This window comes from Micromesistius poutassou (assembly GCF_964030765.1).
Source record: "Micromesistius poutassou genome assembly, chromosome: 1".
NCBI lineage: Eukaryota > Metazoa > Chordata > Actinopteri > Gadiformes > Gadidae > Micromesistius > Micromesistius poutassou.
The window spans coordinates 6,494,125-6,516,178 of NC_140271.1; the positions used below are offsets into that span (position 1 = coordinate 6,494,125).

Here is a 22,054-nt window from a genome sequence, read left to right on the forward strand (position 1 = left end):
TTAAACCATCGGTTTAAAGTTCTTGTCCAGTGCTACGGGGCTCAGGCCGACAGAGGGGTGGAGTCTCACCTCCACAGGGAAGTGGTCGCTCACGGCCAAGGCCTAAGGCACACAAATGGTTTGGTCAAGCATGCACGTCTGTCCATTATAATGTTAAGATTAATATCTTATGCTCCAGAGAGATAAACAATGTATTGAATTAGTTTTGCAGTGGCGTCTCCAGACTTATTCCTCATCAGTGGCCCAGAAGACAGTAAAGTGTTTAGTTTGAAGTATGTAGTGTCGGGTCATTTACCATCTGATAAGCAGAGATGTATAAAGTACTAGAGACCCAGACTTAAGTAAAAGTACAAGTACTGTATCAAAAAAGTGACTTGAGTAGAAGTAGAAGTGTTCTTTAAACACCCCACTTAAGTGGAAGTACTAAAGTATTCAAAATGTTTAATACTTAAGTATTGCAAGTAGTTTATTTTAAAATGTACTGAAAGTAAAAGTATTGTGTTATGTTTATATTAAAGAAAGCAGTAAAAAATTTGAATATCATATTGTTTATATGATCTCAAATATTTAAATTGAAGGACACACAATTCCTTTGGCTGTAGCAGCAGTACAAGGACAGGAATACATACAGAGCTGTCTTAAAGCTGTCAAAGGCCACATACAAGTGTTTATGTAAAAACAAACAACTAAAACATCTCAAAGGCCAGAGGGGTATTCCAAGAAAACGGCTAAGTGACAAACATGGGTAAGTTAAAGGACAATTCCGGTATTTTGAACATTGAGCCCCCTTTCTGGTTTGTCTAGGATGAAATAGAGAACATTTTGACTATTGGTCCTGTCTCAGGTATTTGGCTCATTTAGAATCGCCCCTGCCTGCTTCAGAATGGCTGGCGACGTGTCCTTAAAACAACCCTAAACGTTTGTTTTCAGAAATGTGCAACTCACCGAGTGGTTAGTGGTGTTCGTTGATGTTCCAAATCAAGTATTGCGTGACATACAGTTTCTGTCGTGTTTTATTTGGCATTTTGTAAATCCATTGATTTCTGTTGGAAGACGCATTGCTTGTTGGCCGGAAATGGAAAGGGGGGCTGTTTACGTTTGGTTGTAGTCTTTTCGTTCGGTTCTATCCCTACTGTTGAGATGGAGAACCGAACGAAAAGACTACAACCAAACGTAAACAGCCCCCCTTTCCGTTTCTGGCCAACGAGCAATGAGTCTTCCAACAGAAATCAATGGGATAACATTTTTATAATTGTAACAAGTAACGATTCAGCACATGAAAAATGTATTGGAGTAAAAGTATTAAACTCATCAAAAATATGTAGTGAAGTAAAAGTGGAAGTAGGAGAAAAAAATAATACTCCAGTAAAGTTCAGATACAGCATTTTAGTACTTAAGTACAGTAGTGAAGTAGTTCTACTTTGTTACTATACATCTCTGCTGATAAGCATCAAAACAAGTCATAGGAATTCATCTTTTTACAAATACTAACCGTTACCATTCTTTTTTTGATTGCTTTCTGATATCAAATTTAAACCTACGCAAGATTAAAAATGGATTTTCCAACATCTACAAGATGATCAGATGAAACAACATTTTCACTACTGCATTTAAATAATCGTATGTATTCTACCAGACCATCTTGTATGCATCCAGCACAGACAATGTGTGCAGCTACAAACATTATACAGACCTGCCAGGGCTGAAATAACTTTAGCTGTAATTAAAGTTACCTGTTACTGAACATAGATGTATTAAGAGAACATGGACAAGATTAAAGCCCAGCGAGTGTGTGGGGAACGTGAAAATTATATACAGTCCCATAAATAAAAGTCTCTATATAATTGTTATTAATATAATTATATATAATTAATATTATTAATATAATTGTTGTTAATTGTTATATTTGTTACCCTAACCCTGACTCCATGGAGGGAATTGCGAATGTCCTCTTGGTCTGATATACTTGATATACTACTATGCTGTTAAATGTGCCATGACATGCCACTAGGTGTGGTGTGATTAGCCATTACAAGCCGTTTTGGAAATCTTCCCCTTAAGACATCACAGGTGTGCCTGTCCACCTAGATGTGTGACGGATAGATGAGCAACGTTTGCTGCAGTCCACTGGGTAGGCTGATAGACTGATCTATCCGTCACACATCTAGGTGGACACGCCCACTTTCTGCCCCTTATGAAGTCATAAGGGGCAGATTTCCAAAATGGCTTGTAACGGCTAATCACACCACACCTGGTGGCATGTCATGGCACCTTTAACTATGCGCTTGTGTGTGCATGATGCGTCTGTTTGGTGCAAGTCCTCAGAAATTGAATCTACACGTCTGCAAGATGCGATATGTCCATGAAAGGAAGGAGCAGTATTAGGATGTGGGGGGGTCACAGAGATAACATTGGCAGAAAGAAGCAGATGCTGTAGCTATTTCTGCCAGTCATCATTGTTGTTGAGAGGCTGTATAATACAGGCAGCCAAAGTAGTCCTACCAGGTACTTCCCCTGGAATACCTGACTCCAGGGGAACTCCACACTGTCACTGTCACCCTTCCTATCAAGCTCTCTAGATCGGTTGATCTATCGTCCACCAGTTTCCTTCCGCAACTTCTTCGATACCCTCCTCAGCTGCTTTCCTGAAGATAGTACATCACTCATTGTCCTGGGTGACTTAAACATGCTGCCAGAGAAGTTGTAGTCATCTGAATTTATCACTAGCAAGCTTGATTACTGCAATGGTCTCCTTACAGGTCTCCCAAAAAAAACTCTAAGGCAACTACAGCTTGTTCAGAATGCTGCTAGAGTTCTAACAAAGACCAAAAAATGTGAACATATTACACCAATTCTTAAATCATTACATTGGCTCCCTGTATGTCAGAGAATTGATTTTAAAATCATGTTGCTAACCTATAAATCCCTACATGGTTTAGGGCCAAAATATTTAACTGATATGCTTCCACTACATAAGCCTTCCAGGCCACTAAGATCCTCTGAGACCAATCTGTTAATTATCCCCAGAGTCAACACGAAACATGGGGAAGCAGGATTTAGTTACTATGCAACAAATAGCTGGAATAAACTCCCTGGGGATTTAAGACTTGCCCCAACTCTGACAGCTTTTAAAACAAGACTGAAGACTTTTATGTTTCTGCTAAATCTTAAATCTACAATGCTTCTATTTTATTTATTTATTTATCATTTTATTTTATTAGTAACTTTGCCTTTATTTTCTCACTTTCTAAAATGCATTTTTTTTAACTCTGCCTTTCTAAAATGTTTTTTTTTAACTTTGCCTTTATTTTCTATCTATTTTACTTTTGACTTAACTATTGTTTTCTTTTGTTGTGTGACAATGTTTGTGTGTGAAGCACTTTGAGTCTGCCTTGTGTATGAAAGGTGCTATATAAATAAAGTTGCCTTGCCTTGCCTTGAATTAAATACATTTTCACCAACGTCATCCTAAAACACTGTCCTTCTCCGAGCCACAGGGCCGGTAACAAACTTGACTGAGACATCACTGCCTTCCTCGCGGTGATAGGGTAGCTCCATGCTGCCAGAGCCTCGTCGGTTCTCATTCGCCGCAACCTCTCCATGGCCTTCGACAGCATGAACCACCAGATTCTCCTCACCACTCTTGCCGAACTCGGCATTGCGCTATCCTGGTTCCCATCCTACCTGACGAACCGCACTGATCAGCTCACATGGAATGGCTCCTTTGTCCAAACCCTGTCCTTTTGACACTGGTGTCCCTCAAGGCACTGTACTGGGACTACTTCTGTTCTCCCTATTTACTAGATTCTTGGGCTCACATGGTCACATGGTTTCTCCTATCATTGCTACACTGACAACACTCGAATATTCCTCTGCTCCTCCTTTTGCCAGCGAGAGACTGCCATCACATGGACTTATTTGTTTTTTCTTATCTCCATCACAAACCTTGAGGACCCTCGGTGTGGTAATGGACAATCAGCTATGCTGCACAGCGAACATTACCACGGTGGCCCCTCCTGCTGATTTGCTCTCTACAACATCTGCAGGATCCGGCCCTTCCACATGAGGGAAGCAACTCAGCTCTTGGTCCAAAAGTTTGCATCTCCCGACTCGATTACTACAACTTGCTCCTGGCTTTTTGTTTAAGAAGGTATGGAAGAGGTGGAACTCCGACCCACCGCTGATTGATGACATACCTGCTGCCTTGGTTATTAAAGACAGTGAGGGAAGTCTCACCAGGCTGTGGCTGAGGTGGAGGTCCACCATGTAGTTATAGACCGCAGCACTACCAAGTACCACTCTCTTCAGCATGTCTGCTGTGACCACAATCCTAAAGAGGAACAACATGGAAAAGTATTTTCCTAGGTTTGAGCTACTTTGAGCTTCAATTATTTATTAGTGTATCTCCACTATTTCAAGCAAAACTTTTACATGTTTCGTTGATCTTTTATAAAGTATCAATACACTAGTTGTGTCCATGTATGAAGTGTATTGTTCATTTCAATACTTAAGAGAAATTAGTCTTTAACAAGAGCACTGTCAATGATCATTATGTCCTCTCACCTTGAGTATCTGTGGGTATTAAGTACCTGTCATAGGGGCAGTTGGTTAAGTACCTGTCATATGGGCAGTTGGTCTGTGACACGGTGGTGTCCACATCATTGGAGATGAGCCAGTGGAAGCTCTTTTCGGTGAAGAGGCGAATCTTCTCCCAATCTTTGCCAGTAACGTAGGTGCAGCCTGCATTGAAGTCGCCCAGGAGCAGGATATCCTACAGGTAAGAACAATAGGTGATGTAGGTAAGGTTTTAGAGCTATTATTTGAGAATATGTTTACAGTTGAATTCTCCTGCCTCTGTATAGCTAGAGGCAGGATTTTAGACATCACACGCTTATTTCTGACCTGTCAATCATGCACAGTGTTGCCTGTCAATCATGCACATTGTTATCATTTTAAATATTTTGAGTTGATATTTTATGTGGTTGTTATTTTAAAATCGTGCTTTTGCACTTTTCGTAGCCTGATGATCATCTAGAATTTATCTTCAGATTCATTTCACATCCGCTTTCAGAAACTGGCCAGAGTTGCTTCCACCTTAACTAACCAAGAAGCAGATAACAATTCCATTAATGACATTCTCTCTGTTGTTGGCTCGTGGGAATTCATGCCCAGCCGAGTACCACTCAAGCAACTGACAAATCGCACAATATTTTTAAAAAGTGGGCAGGGATTTAGTGGCTGGAACCAGGAAACGTTCTCTTTACAATTGTTCTCCTTTTTTTTCGTTCAAAAATGATAATATGACTTCATCATGGGGATCATCAATCTACTTCAGTTTGTCACTATTACTAAAATAATAGCGTAATTTCAAATTCCTATGTCTCCGCCAACCAGTTTATAAACGTGAAAGCCAACAATCAATACCTCAACATGTGGACACAAATAAGTGAATTGAACACGGCTACCAAGGGTGGGGGTAGATATTGAATGAACATTGAGAGTTCATAGATCGATTCCGTTCATTGACTATCTTAACTTTTATTTTTTAAGGATTTGGAACCTATCTTTGGGTGGAGGGCTTCAGGGCTTCTTAAAAAAGTTTGCAATCGGTGCATAGGTGCATACAAGTACACACGTTAGTGTTCCATTGAGTGTGGACATCGTTCACCACATCGTAGAGAGCGTCCACCTCTTTGATTGCCCAGTCTGGTGAGGTGTGCTGAGGGATCAGGACAAAGCTCCCACCTGCTTAAACAAAACAAAGAAACTGCAATCAGGACTAGAGGTGACTTGAGTGTTTGTCCAGTCAGCAAAAATGTAATTTGGCTGATCAAGACCAGAGGTGGGAGTAACTCACTTGTACAAGTCACAAACAAGTCAAAAGCATAAAAGTAATCATGAAAAGTTGAGTTTATAGTCAACATTAATGAAAATGGTTGCAGCATGCAACAATTTATAAATCATACAGATATTTAACAATACCTGGCAATCAATAACAAGCCTACCTAATGATAACAATAGTGAGTAGGGCTCTGAAATGAGAACATAGCTCAAGGGCTCCAGGTGGAAAGAAAAATTACCTCATCTGTGAATGATTCTTTTATATCCTTCAATCTATGTTAGATTAATGAGAGTGTTACATACAGACACGCTTTGTTTAAAGAGTAAGAAATAAACCAATCATGTTTAAAAAACAAAATGTAACTTCTCCATATTTTGAAAGATGGAAAGATATTCAAGTTATCTGTCTCAAGTCTAAGTCAAGTGTCAAGCCAGTAATACCAAGTGAAAGTTGAGTCTTATCAATGTTAGTCAAGCAACAATCAATGACATACCGCTGTTTCTGGAAGAGAACATGACGACAAAAGGTTCCCTATTGAAGATGTCTGTACCACATGGCTCACAGCCATCGTCATAGGTGTAGTTCTTCACTACGGAGACAGTATCCTCCCTGGAAATAACACACATAAGCATTGGATCAATGTCAGAATATCCAACCTAACTACATGATAATCAAGGTCATATTAACAGAACATTAGGAGATGTAGTCCTACCTGTAAAGGAAAAGGTATCTCTCCTTGTATGTGCTGCGGCCCAAAGGTTCACTTACAATGTGTCTGTACTGGCCTGGCCCCCCCTGCCTGGGTACACACAGGCACTCACACATTCAAGTACCTTTCACATTCTAAGAGACAGGCATATGCATAGAGGCATATGCTTTTATATCTGATATAAAAAGATGAATGAATTTCCATTACTGGTTGACGTGATCCATGAGGATTTTGGTTGCAGACAGATCACTGTCTCTGACTTCCTGGATCAGAATGATGTCATAGCGATGGACAATCTAAGAGCAAGTAATAAGAGGGGAAAGGTTAATATCAAGCTTGACTCTAAAGTGGTATACAGTTACTTTGCTCAGATTTAAACCAGTGGGGTGGAACGAGTATGGAAGGAATTATTCATATTTATACAACAGCGTTTTAAAATACTTGACCCTGATTCGTCAATAACATTCCAAAGTGTGCATTCTTTTTCAATAACGGGACACCTCTGCCTTTTAACCAACCTTTTAACTAACCTTTTAACCAACGATCAGATACAACTATCAACCCTATGGCAACACAAAAACAAAATGCTCAAAGTGCCACAGACGAATACTTAAAATAGCTGTTGATAAAAAAACGGTTACAACATTACCACATTGTCGTTGTTGAATAAAAAAACAATAATGTTTTGGATGAAACTAATATCTAATCATTGTTGGTAACTGTGGTATAGGGGGATTAACCTACTTCTTACTCATTCATACTAGTAGAAAAAGATGAAGGAAAGAAGATAATTTATTTTATGCAACATCCACTAAGAAGCCTGTAATAGTTAGTATTAATTATAGTTAGTATAATTATAGTATAGTACTACTATAGTAGTACAGTAGTACTAAATAGTAGTCAGTTTAGTTAGTAGTTAATTATACTAAATAGTAGTTAGTGTAGTTAGTAGTCAGTTATACTAAATAGTAGTTATTGTAATTAGTACTTAGTTATACTAAATAGTAGTTTAGTTAGTAGTTAGCAGTTAGTTATACTAAATAGTAGTTAGTGTAGTAGTTAGTTATACTAAATAGTAATTAGTGTAGTTAGTAGTTAGTTTTACTAAATAGTAGTTAGTGTAGTTAGTAGTAAGTTATACTAAATAATAGTTATTGTAGTTAGTAGTTAGTTATAATAAATAGTAGTTAGTTTAGTTAGTAGTTAGTTATACTAAATAGTAGTGTGGTTAGTAGTTAGTTATATTAATGTAGTTAGCAGTAAGTTATACGAAATAGTAATTAGTGTAGTTAGTAGTTAGTTATACTAAATAGTAATTAGTGTAGTTAGTAGTTAGTTATACTAAATAGTAGTGTGGTTAGTAGTTAGTTATATTAGTGTAGTTAGCAGTAAGTTATACTAAATAGTAGTTAGTGTAGTTAGTAGTTAGTTATACTAAATAGTAGTTAGTGTACTGTGCTTATGATGTCCATCAGTGTGGAGTTGGACGCCTTTTTGTCCCCAAAGGATTTGATGTTGAAGGCCCCCAGGAGGAGAGACGTCCCGAGCTGCAGCAGGGCCCAGAGCAGGCCCCCGCTAAATATCACACGCATACTGAGAGGAGAGACAGTAACAATGAGCAGAGCAGGTATAGATAACACTGAGGGGGGAGGCAGTGGGGTAGGAGGGGGGAGGCAGTGGGGTAGGAAGAGGGAGGCAGTGGGGTAAGAGAATGCAGTCGTACTAGGGCTTATATGGATGCCTTCTTCTTTTGAAGATGAAGTACTCCAAAAGGCAAAAGCAACAGAAAATGAGCCAAGGAGGCGTTCTCTCTCCCTGCTGCTGCCATTGGCATTAGGTTTCTGTGTTTCCAATAGCTCTTTTAATTGCTACTGCCCGTTCAGGTGAGCTGCCCGTATTGTTAGGGGCTATGTCTGTACTTGTGGCAGGGCTTGGTTTCACCATTGTGTATTGGAGCCTGGTATTCATTACACCGGTGGCTTAAAGCATCGTTCACATGTTTCACACTAATAGGTATCTGTTAATATGTATGCTAATTCAGGTCAATCATTGCAGAATAAATTTGCCTCCGGTAACATTTTAAGCTTTCAAGTTGAATGAAGTTCTGCAACTTTGGGAGACATACCTGTGATAGCCCGGCAATGCATATGCTTTGAATGGCTACTGAATAGTTAGTCAAATGATCAAATATTTTAAATTAAATATATTTTTCAACATGATAATCTAATCCTTTCAATAATAAATACACATTTACTAATTCATTGCATCTTGTTATTTCATTTACATATATATCGTATTACTTTTTCACAGAATTATTTATTATTGAATACATTTAAAACAAATCAACCTTAATCTGATATATCGGAAAAGTTGTTAAATAAAACAAAAACTAGGTTATTGTAAAATAGGAGATGCAAATCAACCAATCAAAATAAAAAAAAAAATAAAAAATAAAAATTCAAAGCTGTACAATTTTGTCCAATTTTAAAGCAGCCCAACTAACCTGCCGGAATATTCCAGGAAGAAAGCAAAGCAATGGTGAGCAACAGCCCAATATATAGTCATCCTGTCAGTCAAGGGTGTGGCTTATTGCTAGCAAATCATTATGTGTCCTTATGTTGATAATATCCCAGGGGCCTTTGGTAGCGAAAACTGGACTGACATTGTCCTCGATGCAGTCTTTAATTTAGCAGCATTGGCAGAGTAGCCGAGTGGGGAGGGTGTGGGTATCCGGGATAGCCGAGGGGTGAAGTTAGGTAAGGGTGGAGGCCTTGAAAATCCTCTCACAAATAACTTCAAAGAGATACAACTCTTATCATGAATTGAACTGTTATTTTCATGGTCTTTGAAGTGAAATATCATCCAAAATAATTAAGTGATCAGCCAAAAGTGCAATGGTCAAATTGTGTTTTGTAAATAAAATTACTGACAACATGATTTGCAAATAACCACATATCCACAAACTGTGTAACATGATTAAAATGCTGATGTTCCTAAGAAAAACAGGCTCTATATTTAGAGTAGGCTAGCTGATACGCATGGGAACCGAACCACTTGGTCTGAAGAAGGTGATAATGATATTTAGACAGTGTTTGGATTTTTCTGAAGCATGTGTTTCTAAACTTTGAATCATATTCTATACGGTACGGCAAGGTTCATTGTTTAAAAACTAATATTTTTGTGGAACAAAAAAAAAAAGAAAACACATTGAGAAAATGTGATACTCTTAACAAAATATTATTGTAAAACATTTGAATGACCAACATATGTATACGTGTTGCAGTATAATCTGAAATATTTAGCAGGTCGACCATGTTTAGCAGATTGACCATGCCTCATTCAATAATGTAATTAAACAGACATGATATGGAACACAACTTAACACACACTAAAGGGGTGTGTCCACAGTTTTTGGATTGATTTAACATTTACCACTACAGTAAAAGATTTACAATATGTAAAAAACGTAATGTATAAACATCAACTATTAAACTAAATTTGATAAATCTGCCATCATCTGATGTCATGTAAGAAAGTATCATGGTGAGAAAAGTTTAAATTCACACAATATTTATTTGATTGGTTGTAAAATAATGCACATGTTTCCCCCTAACCCTCCTGACACACACACAGACCACCGAATGGGTAAGAGTTATGGTAACCCTCACCTTAACCCTAACCCTCCTGACACTCACACAGACCACCGAATGGTTATGGTAACCCCGCTCCCACCTACAGGTCGAAGGTGCTGAAACAAGCTCCCATTTGGTCATTCAAATCTTTATTAAAAGAAACATGATACATTTTAACAGACAGGGTGTCATACGGTCAGACAGCTTTGATGTTTTCTTCTTTATGCCCACCACTCTGCTAAATGTAAACCCTACAGATACTTTGAATACATTCATTTGTGTTCATCTTTGTTCTTCTTTTTCAATCATTTTAAAACACAATAAATGTTATTTTTTTATTTTAGGAAAGTTGTAAGAAAAAAGGAAGAAACTCTTGGTATATCATGCAACATCCAACAAACCAACAATTATTATTCTTAGAGCGACAACCATCTTCATTGCATTTCAGTACTCAATATCATAATCAGTGAAAATAACAATATTATATCCAAAGTTTGTACACCCTATTTATTGTCTATATTTTAAAAGTTGTTGGACTAAAGCATCATGGACCATCTACCATATTCACTAATACCTTACTAAACTCAATACATGTGTCATTATATTCATTTGTCTTTGAAATACCTGTTGAATTGATCAGGGTTCTTTCTTTTAATGTTCTGCTCGTTTCAACTGAGGAAAAATTACATCCATGCAACTCTTTCGACAGCATAAAACACCTAGCCTGAACATTTGGGGACAGTATGTTTTAAAGGTAGATGATGTTGAATGCCCTTTGAGAGAAAGGGTAATTTGGGGTTTAATTTGATCTTTAATCATTGTAAATTCACTGTATGAAAAAAGAAAGAAAGAGTGGGGGGATGAAAATATGATTTGTATATATTATTGATAATGAACTGCTTTTTAAAATCTATGGTAAGAAAATTATGCAACAAAACGTGAATATTTTATGAATCGGTCTACTGGGTCTACTGTAGGGCCTACTGTATGGCCTATTGTAAGGCCTACTGTAAGGCCTACTGTAGGGCCTACTGTAGGGCCTATTGTAAGGCCTACTGTAGGGCCTACTGTAGGGCCTACTGTATGGCCTATTGTAAGGCCTACTGTAAGGCCTACTGTAGGGCCTACTGTAGGGCCTATTGTAAGGCCTACTGTAGGGCCTACTGTATGGCCTATTGTAAGGCCTACTGTAAGGCCTACTGTAGGGCCTACTGTAGGGCCTATTGTAAGGCCTACTGTAGGGCCTATTGTAAGGCCTACTGTAGGGCCTACTGTATGGCCTATTGTAAGGTCTACTGTATGGCCTATTGTAAGGCCTACTGTAGGGCCTACTGTATGGCCTATTGTAAGGCCTACTGTAGGGCCTACTGTATGGCCTATTGTAAGGCCTACTGTATGGCCTATTGTAAGGCCTACTGTAGGGCCTACTGTATGGCCTATTGTAAGGCCTACTGTATGGCCTATAGTAAGGCCTACTGTAGGGCCTACTGTAGTGTCATGACTGAACCATGGGCTTCCAAACCTAAGAAAGTTCAATGAAGTTAGAGAGCAGCTAGATAGTTATTTTGTATTGCATAAACCAATGTGCTCCTTATAATGCAGGATGTAGGAGGGGGAAACTGTACTACATATCAGTGGGGTGTTTTCTCTGTGCTTAAGGTTCTAACAATGTGGAACTAACACCACCCTGCTCTACCCTAACAACCACTTTGCCTCGATTCCTGTTAAATGTGTTCCTAGATAGTTGCTTATACTTGTTTAGAGTTAATATGTACAGCCAGCCTGACAGAAAGCATAGGGAGGAGCATGAAGCAACAATAGTGAGGAAGAGGAGTCTGCAAATCTATTTTTGTTACATATTAGTACTACATTAGTGACTAAATATTACAATGTATTAGTTCATATTAACTTTTAGAGGGCTGCAAATTCCAAAATAATATGAGTAGTACGACTCTTTATGGAAGTCAGGTTTCCCACACGCCTGAGAGAATACATCAGCCAACCTCCACCGAGGGTCTGACTGGGGAGGCTTAAAGGAAAAGAGGATAAGGAACGCTAACAATGAAAGAACTGCAGGCTGTGTTACATGTGAGGAGATGGCGTGGTTGTTAAGCTCAATATATGTTGATGTTTTCCCTTTTATTCTTGAATTAAACAAATAATCCACCTTACATTTGTCACAGACCTCAACAAACCTGGTCCAACAGGAAGCATAAACCAAGAACATAACGAAGAATGAGAGACAAAGGTCTGCACTAGTCTAGTCGCTCCAGTCCTTCTTGATGTCCAGGTTCCAGCCCCAGGACAAGTGGTTGGTCTGGTCATCATCTGTGAAGTGGGACTTGATGTGGTAGCTGCCACGGACCATCATGCCTTTGGGCGCTTCCTCTACTGGGCTGATGAACTCGTGTTCCTCAGCGTGGGGGGGGTAGCTGCCCACCATGAACACCGACCTGTTCACTGGAACCGCACAACCATGTATCAAACCACACACACAACCATGTATCAAACCACACATACAACCATGTATCACACACAACCATGTATCAAACCACACACACAACCATGTATCACACACAACCATGTATCAAACCACACACACAACCATGTATCAAACCGCACACACAACCATGTATCAAACCACACACACAACCATGTATCAAACCACACACACAACCATGTATCACACACAACCATGTATCGAACCTGTCCACTGGAACCATACACATAACCATGTATTAAACCACACACACACACACACACCATGTATTAGACCTGTTCACTGACACCACAAACACAACCATGTATCAAACCACACACACAACCATGTATCACACACAACTATGCATCAAACCACACACACAACCATGTATCACACACAACCATGTATCAAACCACACACACAACCATGTATCACACACAACCATGTATCGAACCTGTCCACTGGAACCATACACATAACCATGTATTAAACCACACACACACACACACACACCATGTATTAGACCTGTTCACTGACACCACAAACACAACCATGTATCAAACCACACACACAACCATGTATCACACACAACTATGCATCAAACCACACACACAACCATGTATCACACACAACCATGTATCAAACCACACACACACCCATGTATCACACACAACCATGTATCAAACCACACACACAACCATGTATCACACACAACCATGCATCAAACCACACACACAACCATGTATCACACACAACCATGCATTAAACCACACACACAACCATGTATCACACACAACCATGTATCAAACCACACACACACCCATGTATCACACACAACCATGTATCAAACCACACACACACCCATGTATCACACACAACCATGTATCAAACCGCGCACACAACCATGTATCACACACAACCATGTATCGAACCTGTCCACTGGAACCATACACATAACCATGTATTAAACCACACACACACACACACCATGTATTAGACCTGTTTACTGAAACCACACACACACACACACACACCATACACACACACACCATGTATGGAACCTGTTTACTGAAACCACACACACATACACCATGTATAGGTCCTGTTTACATGGATTCATAAATATCTTAATTCTACATTTGTCTTTACATTTTGATCATATCTAGTTCCAAAAACATATCTGTCAACAATGGGCTCACAAGCCTGTTTACAGGTAGGGTCTGTTTACGAGGGGCCGGGCTTGATATGTGAACACATACAGGTTACAGGTTTGAACCATATCCTACATTTTCACAATCTCTGTGAGACCTAGCGACTGTGGTGTACCAGTTTACATGCTTAATAATGCAGCCAAACATGGGGCGACTGTGGTGCAGGTGTTAGAGCGGGTTGGCCAATGATCAGAGGTTCGATCCCGGCCCTTGCCACTTGTGTCATGGTCGTTGTGTCATTGGGCAAGACACTTCCCCCACCTTGCCTCGTGTGAATGTGTCTGACTGCTGTATGTTTGAGGTGGTGGTCGGAGGGGCCGTAGGCGCTGAATGGCAGCCACGCTTCCATCAGTCTGCCCCAGGGCAGCTGTGGCTACTATCGTAGTTTACCACCACCTGTATGACTGTGTGTGAATGGTAAGCGTCTTTGGGTCATTGAAAAGCACTATACAAAATAAATTAATTATTATTTATTATTATTATTATATTATTATATTCAATAATAATGGAAATGCAAGGTCTAGAACTTGGCATAGCACGTCAATGTTTCAGACGCATGCATATGACGCATCCTTGCTTTCTATTGGTAGACGACCAGTGAGGTCTGAGCTAAGCAAGAGATTTGACAACGATTCCATGAGGGATTCAATCTGGACGATAACTTATATAACTTATAACTTATCTAATAACTTATAACTTATCTGTTTTCCATCTAGATGGAATGTAGCAACACTGCCTGGTTGTGTTGTCTACATCTCTCAGACAACTGTTCCCACCTGCTTCGACACAGCAAAGTTTAAGACATCGCAATCTCACAACCCTTTTAACTCAAATCAACTTTTAAATCTCAATTTGAAGTCTAGTGCAAAACGCTAAGAACAACATAGACAGTACCTACACAGTGGGGTGGACTGTGCGACAAAGCGCTAACCTTTGGGCTAGTATTTCATGCCGGTCTTACATAATACAATACAATACATCTGTAAAACTTCCAGATCAAGGTATTTTAAAACACTGAATTTAAATTGAAAATACCTGTGATAACTAGTACTAGTACTAATAGTATTAGCCCCCCCCAAGTAAACAGTGAACTTACCCCTCACTCCTTTCCTGTATGTCACATAGACATACTTCAGGCCAGCCACAATATCTCTGTTCACCTGGAGAACACCATCAACATTTATGTTAGTGGACCATGTCTACAAATGATGTGTGAATGAAGTGTTTTTAGATGTCTATCCCCAGAATATCCCTCCCACTTCCCTGATGATTCTAGCATGGTAATTATTGAGTTTACACACACAAATAGAGCGGAATCAACTTACTGCAGTACCATTGTCACACCAGAAGGAGGCCTCATGGTACAGTTTAATACATTGACTGAGTGTGTGTCTGTGTGTGTTCTAAGGATAACTTACAACAAACACACACACACACACACACACACACACATATACTGACACAGTGAACTTTACATTTATTACTACACTACTAATATTTAGTCTACGAATTCCACTAATTGTGTAATTTTCCTTATGCACACAGTTTACATAAAATCTGTAATATTAAAGAATCCCTCAAATATGCTTGGTATCCAAATCTAATTCAGATTCATGTAAAAAGAAAATGAAAAGTGTAGTCACTGTTAACTCCTAGAAAGTTCTGCAGCAAGCAGAATACAGAAAGCACCTTACGGTTGTCATTCCCAAAATGAAATGTGATCAGTATCACTAGGATATTCAACAAATGATTTATGTTGCCATTCATTTGACATGAATGAACTTATTTTGTTGCAGGTCCTCAAGTATACGGACAACAGTTAGGTATTTATATCAATCCACCATGAAACTAGAAAAACTACTAAAAAGGTTAAAGCTAAGGTGTGAGTGTGATTAGCCATTACAAGCCGTTTTGTAAATCTGGCTCTTCTGACATCACAAGTGGGCGTGTCCACCTAGCTGTACACTGGATAGATCAGTCTACCAGCCTACCCAGTGGACTGTAGCAAACATTGCTCATCTATCTGTCACACATCTAGGTGGAATTGACACTTGTGATGTCAGAAGAGCCATATTTTCAAAACGGCTTGTGACACTAATCACACTCACACCTGGTGGCATGTCATGGCACCTTTAAATATCCTCATCAGAAAAGTCAATACTATTTATTTTCCTGTATACCTTCATTCTTCATCCAGTATTTCTCTGGACCTTTAAAAAACCCTCTTCCTCTATTTATAGCCTTGGGAAATATGATGCTAGTATTATTATTCCTGCCCTATTGTTATTATTGAAACTTATTGCATGTGAGACACTGGGACAAGACCGCCTTTTAGACAGACAGAGAGACAGGCAGACAGAGAGACAGGCAGAGAGACAGGCAGACAGAGAGACAGGCAGAGAGACAGGCAGACAGAGAGACAGGCAGACAGAGAGACAGGCAGAGAGAGAGACAGGCAGACAGAGAGACAGGCAGATAGAGAGACAGGCAGGCAGAGAGACAGGCAGACAGAGAGACAGGCAGACATAGAGACAGGCAGACAGAGAGACAGGCAGACATAGAGACAGGCAGGCAGAGAGACAGTCAGACAGACAGGCAGACAAAAGAGACAGACAGACAGACAGACAGAGAGACAGGCAGACTCAAAAGTATTCATGCCCTGTTGTTTAGCATGTGGGACACTAGGATATGACTGCTTTTAGACAGACAGACAGAGACGCAGACAGACAGACAGGTACCTTGAAGTGTATCTTGACCCTGTACTCCACTCCCTCCTTCAGGGTGAAGCTCTGCTTCTTCAGGGTCTCCAAGTCTCCTGGACAATGACATCATCATGAGGATCATTACCTCACTGTGTCAACCTTCTCCTGGACAATGACATCATCATGAGGATCATTACCTCACTGTGTCAACTCTCTCCTGGACAATGACATCATCATGAGGATCATTACCTCACCATAACCCTCTCCTGGATAATGACATCAGAGTGACCCATGAGGATCATTACCTCAACCACAGATCACATGGCCCTTATGTCTTATTAGTATGAGCATGATAACATAAGCCTACCGTCTGTTAGTCTAGCTATTATACCTTTTACTATGAGATAGTATTATTAGTATTATTACAGACAGTTTAGGTATTATACACAGTAAAGGCTATATATAATGCTGTTTAAATGTATATAAGCATACACATAATGTATATCTATATATATATTTCTATATACACATATATATACAGTATATACACACACACATATATATATATATATATATATATAGATGTGTGCAGTCATTTCTAGGCCCTCTGGAGTCTGTCTGTCTATGAGACTATGAGAACAAAGGTTAATGCATCCAGCAGCAATCAGAGACTCAGTGGCTCATCGCTCATTCCTCCATATCAGGACAAACCAGCAGAGTGATGCACTAATGTTCAGAGGGAGGGAGTGACCATTTGTTCTGAGTGACCATACCAAACGTTTGAATAAACATTTGTTCTGAGTGACCATACCAAACGTTTGAATAAACATATGTTCTGAGTGACCATACCAAACGTTTGAATAAACATATGTTATAGTAACAAAAATAATAAAATGCACACTATGCATCAAACAAGGGGTAGATAGGTGTTTATTGTGTCTTTCATTCATTCTTTAGCAACTGACCCTGTTATCCTGAGGTCACAATACCTCCCTTTACTGCTCCTCCCTTCTCCTCTCCTCCCTTCTCCCCTTGCCTCTCCCCTCCCCTCTTCTCTCCCCTCCCCTCCCCTCAAATAATGTTTTGTGTTGGGCCTGATTCTCTGCCCTCCAAACCTGTTCTGAAGGCAGGTGTTGGAAGCGGCCATGGGAATGACTTCAAGTCATTTGGGAAACTGGAATTGCATTACAACACAAAATAGTAAAAGACAATATACACATTTTTTGTAATAAACATGAAGCTATTATTTGAGTGTAATTGGTTAAAAATTGCATTGCCATCCATCAGCTGTTAGTGGGCTAGCTGCGCCTGCATGTGTATGAGACATGTTTAGACCGCAATCGGCTCATTCCAAATCACTGTTTTCACTAATTTCCTGTAGTTACATTCCGTATACTTCATCTTAAATTGTTGATCCAAATCAAAGGCGGTGGTGAGACTGAGTGTATTACTGCTGGGTCATGCTGAGGAAGGCCTTGCTCAGCAGAACAGAAAGTAAACAATGGCTGTGCGCAGGAGAACAATATGTTAATGACCACACATTCTGCTCTTTACTGTGGAGAGGCTGTTGGCAGCCGGCCACATCCTACAGAATACGGGTGTTGAGCCAGACCAGTGGTGTAGACTACCGGCACTACCACCACTACGGTACCAGAGACGTCGGAGAACCCAATGCTGTGGTTTAGGCGTTGTATATTATATTATCTAGAAATTATCGAGCTCCGGGAGTCCACAAACGGCAACAATCACTTTCCCCTCCATGTTGCGGATCACTCTGGACTTCAGGGAGTGAACGCTGATTGGCTTTCACGACCAAGCATCACGTGAAATTCCCGGAAAAGTTCAAATATTTCACCACGCGTGAATTGTTTGCTCATGTAGAATCACTTGAAATCCGTGTGAACCAGGTATTTCCCCTTCCCCCTTATAACCTAGGCCTACTTCATTTTAACAACTTTTTAAAACTTGTTTATTTTATAACTTGATTAAATAAGTTTAATAACTCAGCTTGGCTCCGGTGATAGGCGTACAAAGTTTCATGACTTTTTCTCTTTAAATTTGATTGGACCATTTGCGGGATCTAGCGACCATGTCGTCCCAAAGTTGCTTCAGCTCAATCTTTCATTGGGCTAAGGACTGTGGTACTCTGTCCCAGGCCACGCCCATTTGGATGCCATGCTCTGACAGCTGGATCTCATCAGAGAATGTCCAATGGGAAGAGAACTGGCACTCTCTGGTAACTTCCGGTTTCTCAACCGGTTGCGGTAACATCTCTGTCCATGCGAGGGCGCTCTCGGGCAGTGCAGAATGAATGGGAGTCGAAGGGTTTCACCCTCAAATTCCACTTTTCTCAGGGTGTCATTTTTTGTCAAGTAATTTCAAAATTGCATTCAAAAGGGGGGGGGGGGGGGACTAAGATAATACACTCAGCTGAATATTGAATTATTTAAGTTCACTTATCTGTTCTAAAAATCTGTTCAAAAAGATGATGACGTCACATATTTTCATACTGCCAGAGGTCCTGCTTTACGTTTGCTGCTTTAAGTTCTGAGTCACTTTGGCACTTCCGCACATATAATATACAGTATTATATATTATAACCCTATTATATACTATATATATATTATATATTATATATATACATATAATATATAAGAATTAACTTTGACGGAAAGTCCTCCTTAAGATAATAGGGTTAGTTTCTGATTCTGCTTTATCTTCAGATGCCATCAAGTGGGGTCTCTGGTCGCAAGTCCGTCCCTGACCAATCAGCATTCATTAGCAGAATGCTAGCGTGTACGGTCAACAACGGCCCAAACTGTAAGAAATCGAAAGGACATAAGTACTCATTCATTCGACTTTTGAACTATAAACTACATTGAACTTGCGGAATCTACAATAAAATCTGCGATATTTCAACGGCAAGCAGGTGAAAGAGATACATTTAGCCGTCTAGCCCCATAGACCCCCATTCAATCAGAAAAACCTAGGATCCTTAGGGATCCAAATAGAGATGGAAGTCGTGGGTTCATGAGGCCGATGAGTTCAGACTCATGTGAGGTTAGAGTTAGTTGGTTTTATGGCTGTAGGTCAAAAGCGTCAGGAGATATGCTTGTCTGTATTTATAAAAAATATTGGTTTACTAAGAACCTAATAATGTGATAAAAATTGCTTACTTTCAATATTTTTGTTGTATGCAGCATTCTCTGTCACTATTCTTTACTTACCGATGTCCTCGTTCACTCCACACATGCAGTAATCCAGTATAGATTGAGACTTAGAGCAGCATGCTGTTAACGGTGTACATTGTGTATAATGAGTGTAATGCGTTGGCCCAGGGATGCTAAATGCATTCCATGAAGCATGCTGGAGCCGTCTGGCTATCTCAACGCAACCCGATCCGGCAGAACCATTATCCTGCTCTCAGGGTGGGAGGGCTGATGGTTTCATTTCCATTTTAAATGCGCCCTGCTTTTTAAAATCCTACTGTCTGCAAATAGTACTTGAATATACTGGAAATAATACTAGTCGTTGTTAGTAGGTACAATGTACGTGTAACAATATATCTACAAACACGATGAGAAGTAGCTGTGTAAATGGAAAGCCAGAAACAAAGAACAAAGTTCTAGTGCTTCAGCTTGGTAAAGGGAGGGTTAGGGTAAAGGTTAGGGTTAGGTGCATTGGTGCTACATCATCCTACCTTACAAAGCACCATCCACTGCCTTACCTTACACCACTATAGGAAACTCAAGCAGTTGTGTGTTTCCTTATATATGTTTGTTAAGATGCAAAGCAATTGTATGAATCTGTTTAAATATTTGATGATTGTTGCCGTTACTTTAGCAACATGTATGTTGTTTGCCTCAAGCTAAGGCCGTTTGAAGGCGTCCTGGCAATCGCCCATTGGTCAGTTTCGCTAACACTTGGTTTGGAGAAGGGATGCCTTACCCTAGCCCATCAACCAGCTGGTTCAACCCTAGCCCATCAACCAGCTGGTTCAACCCTAACCCATCAACCAGCTGGTTCAACCCTAGCCCATCAACCAGCTGGTTCAACCCTAACCCATCAACCAGCTGGTTCAACCCTAGCCCATCAACCAGCTGGTTCAACCCTAGCCCATCAACCAGCTGGTTCAACCCTAACCCATCAACCAGCTGGTTCAACCCTAGCCCATCAACCAGCTGGTTCAACCCTAACCCATCAACCAGCTGGTTCAACCCTAGCCCATCAACCAGCTGGTTGAACCCTAACCCATCAACCAGCTGGTTCAACCCTAACCCTAATCCATCAACTAGCTGTTTCAAATGCCATTCAATAGTAAGTACTAACTTACCCTAACCCTAACCCTTTGATGAAGACTAACGTATTGGAGTTGTAGAAGGAGGTGTGTTACCTGTCAGCTCCATGCTGATTGGCGGCGGGGCCTGGCCACACACCAGGGTGAGACGGGTCACCTGGACGTTGGGGAGGGAGGGGTCTGAGGAGGAAGTAAACCTATTGGATTAGACGGTATTTCATTGATTGATTCTTTATGATAAGAAAGTAATTCCTCCAAAGCGATTAGAAAAATATGAATAATAGATACATTTATCAAACAGAGATGTTTCATACACTCATTTCCTGTTACTGTCGGCTATTGGTCACTATGCTACCAGATACTGGCAATAACTCTTAAATCACTAGCCAAGCCTTTCTATAACACTGCATTTAAAATATAGAATTGTATTATATATTGTGTTGACACATGGCATGGTGAGTGTATGAGCTGGGATCATATGGCCTGATACCGTCATGGGGCAACAGGCAGCTTTCCTCTGAAATGGATAAGTGTGTGTGTGTGTGTGTGTGTGTGTGTGTGTGTGTGTGTGTGTGTGTGTGTGTGTGTGTGTGTGTGTGTGTGTGTGTGTGTGTGTGTGTGTGTGTGTGTCAATGCTTTATGTTTAAAAATCGAACAATGCATTTTGTTTAGGAAGGAAGAGGGCTAGAAGTACAAATGGAACGATATATTATCATAAACGGCATACAGCATCATTATATCCATAAACATTCTCTCTATGAGTGCTTATTAGACATACATATCTGGAGTTGAGATGAGACTATACTTTATCTCCATACTAGTATACTAGTAGTAGTATACTACATAGTATGGCTTTGTGTTTCCTGGGTTTCCAGGTCTAATGTCTGATTGTGTAATGCCAGTTACACACTACAGGATCATTTGCCTTATTTGATGATTTAGAACCTCTTCCTCCTCATAGGTTGATGTTCTACCAGTTCTCCTGGCCGAATTAGCCATCGGGGACCGTTTCCAAAAAGCAAGTATTAAATATTATGTACATGGCTGTGAGGGTTAGGGATACTTCATCTATCATAAGGGTGGTCTCCCAGTTTTTCTATGTTGGGAAAACCCACTAGTGTGTGCCAGGACTTATTTCCTAAACTGCACTGAACCCAGGTCTAAAGTCAGGTCTAAAAC

At 40.0% G+C, this 22,054-nt stretch overlaps 2 protein-coding genes across 2 annotated transcripts in view; both read right to left on the bottom strand.

The window, feature by feature from the left end:
* Nucleotides 1–8,143, bottom strand: dnase1 (deoxyribonuclease I; the record flags this gene model as incomplete). The annotated part of the gene is made up of 8 exons (XM_084488525.1): nucleotides 1–102; nucleotides 4,237–4,330; nucleotides 4,617–4,771; nucleotides 5,636–5,745; nucleotides 6,336–6,451; nucleotides 6,555–6,641; nucleotides 6,759–6,847; nucleotides 8,006–8,143. 8 exons carry the CDS (start codon nucleotides 8,141–8,143, stop codon nucleotides 1–3), a joined length of 891 nt encoding a protein of 296 aa, XP_084344651.1.
* A 4,300-nt stretch (nucleotides 8,144–12,443) lies between these two features.
* Nucleotides 12,444–22,054, bottom strand: part of arhgdig (Rho GDP dissociation inhibitor (GDI) gamma) — a gene marked incomplete at both ends in the record, with an annotated part of 12,734 nt that continues 3,123 nt past the window's right edge. The window contains 4 exons of the mRNA XM_084470063.1: nucleotides 12,444–12,643; nucleotides 14,973–15,036; nucleotides 16,615–16,691; nucleotides 20,972–21,055. Coding sequence (XP_084326189.1) covers nucleotides 12,444–12,643; nucleotides 14,973–15,036; nucleotides 16,615–16,691; nucleotides 20,972–21,055 — 425 coding nt within the window. The remainder of the gene's footprint in view (nucleotides 12,644–14,972; nucleotides 15,037–16,614; nucleotides 16,692–20,971; nucleotides 21,056–22,054) is intronic.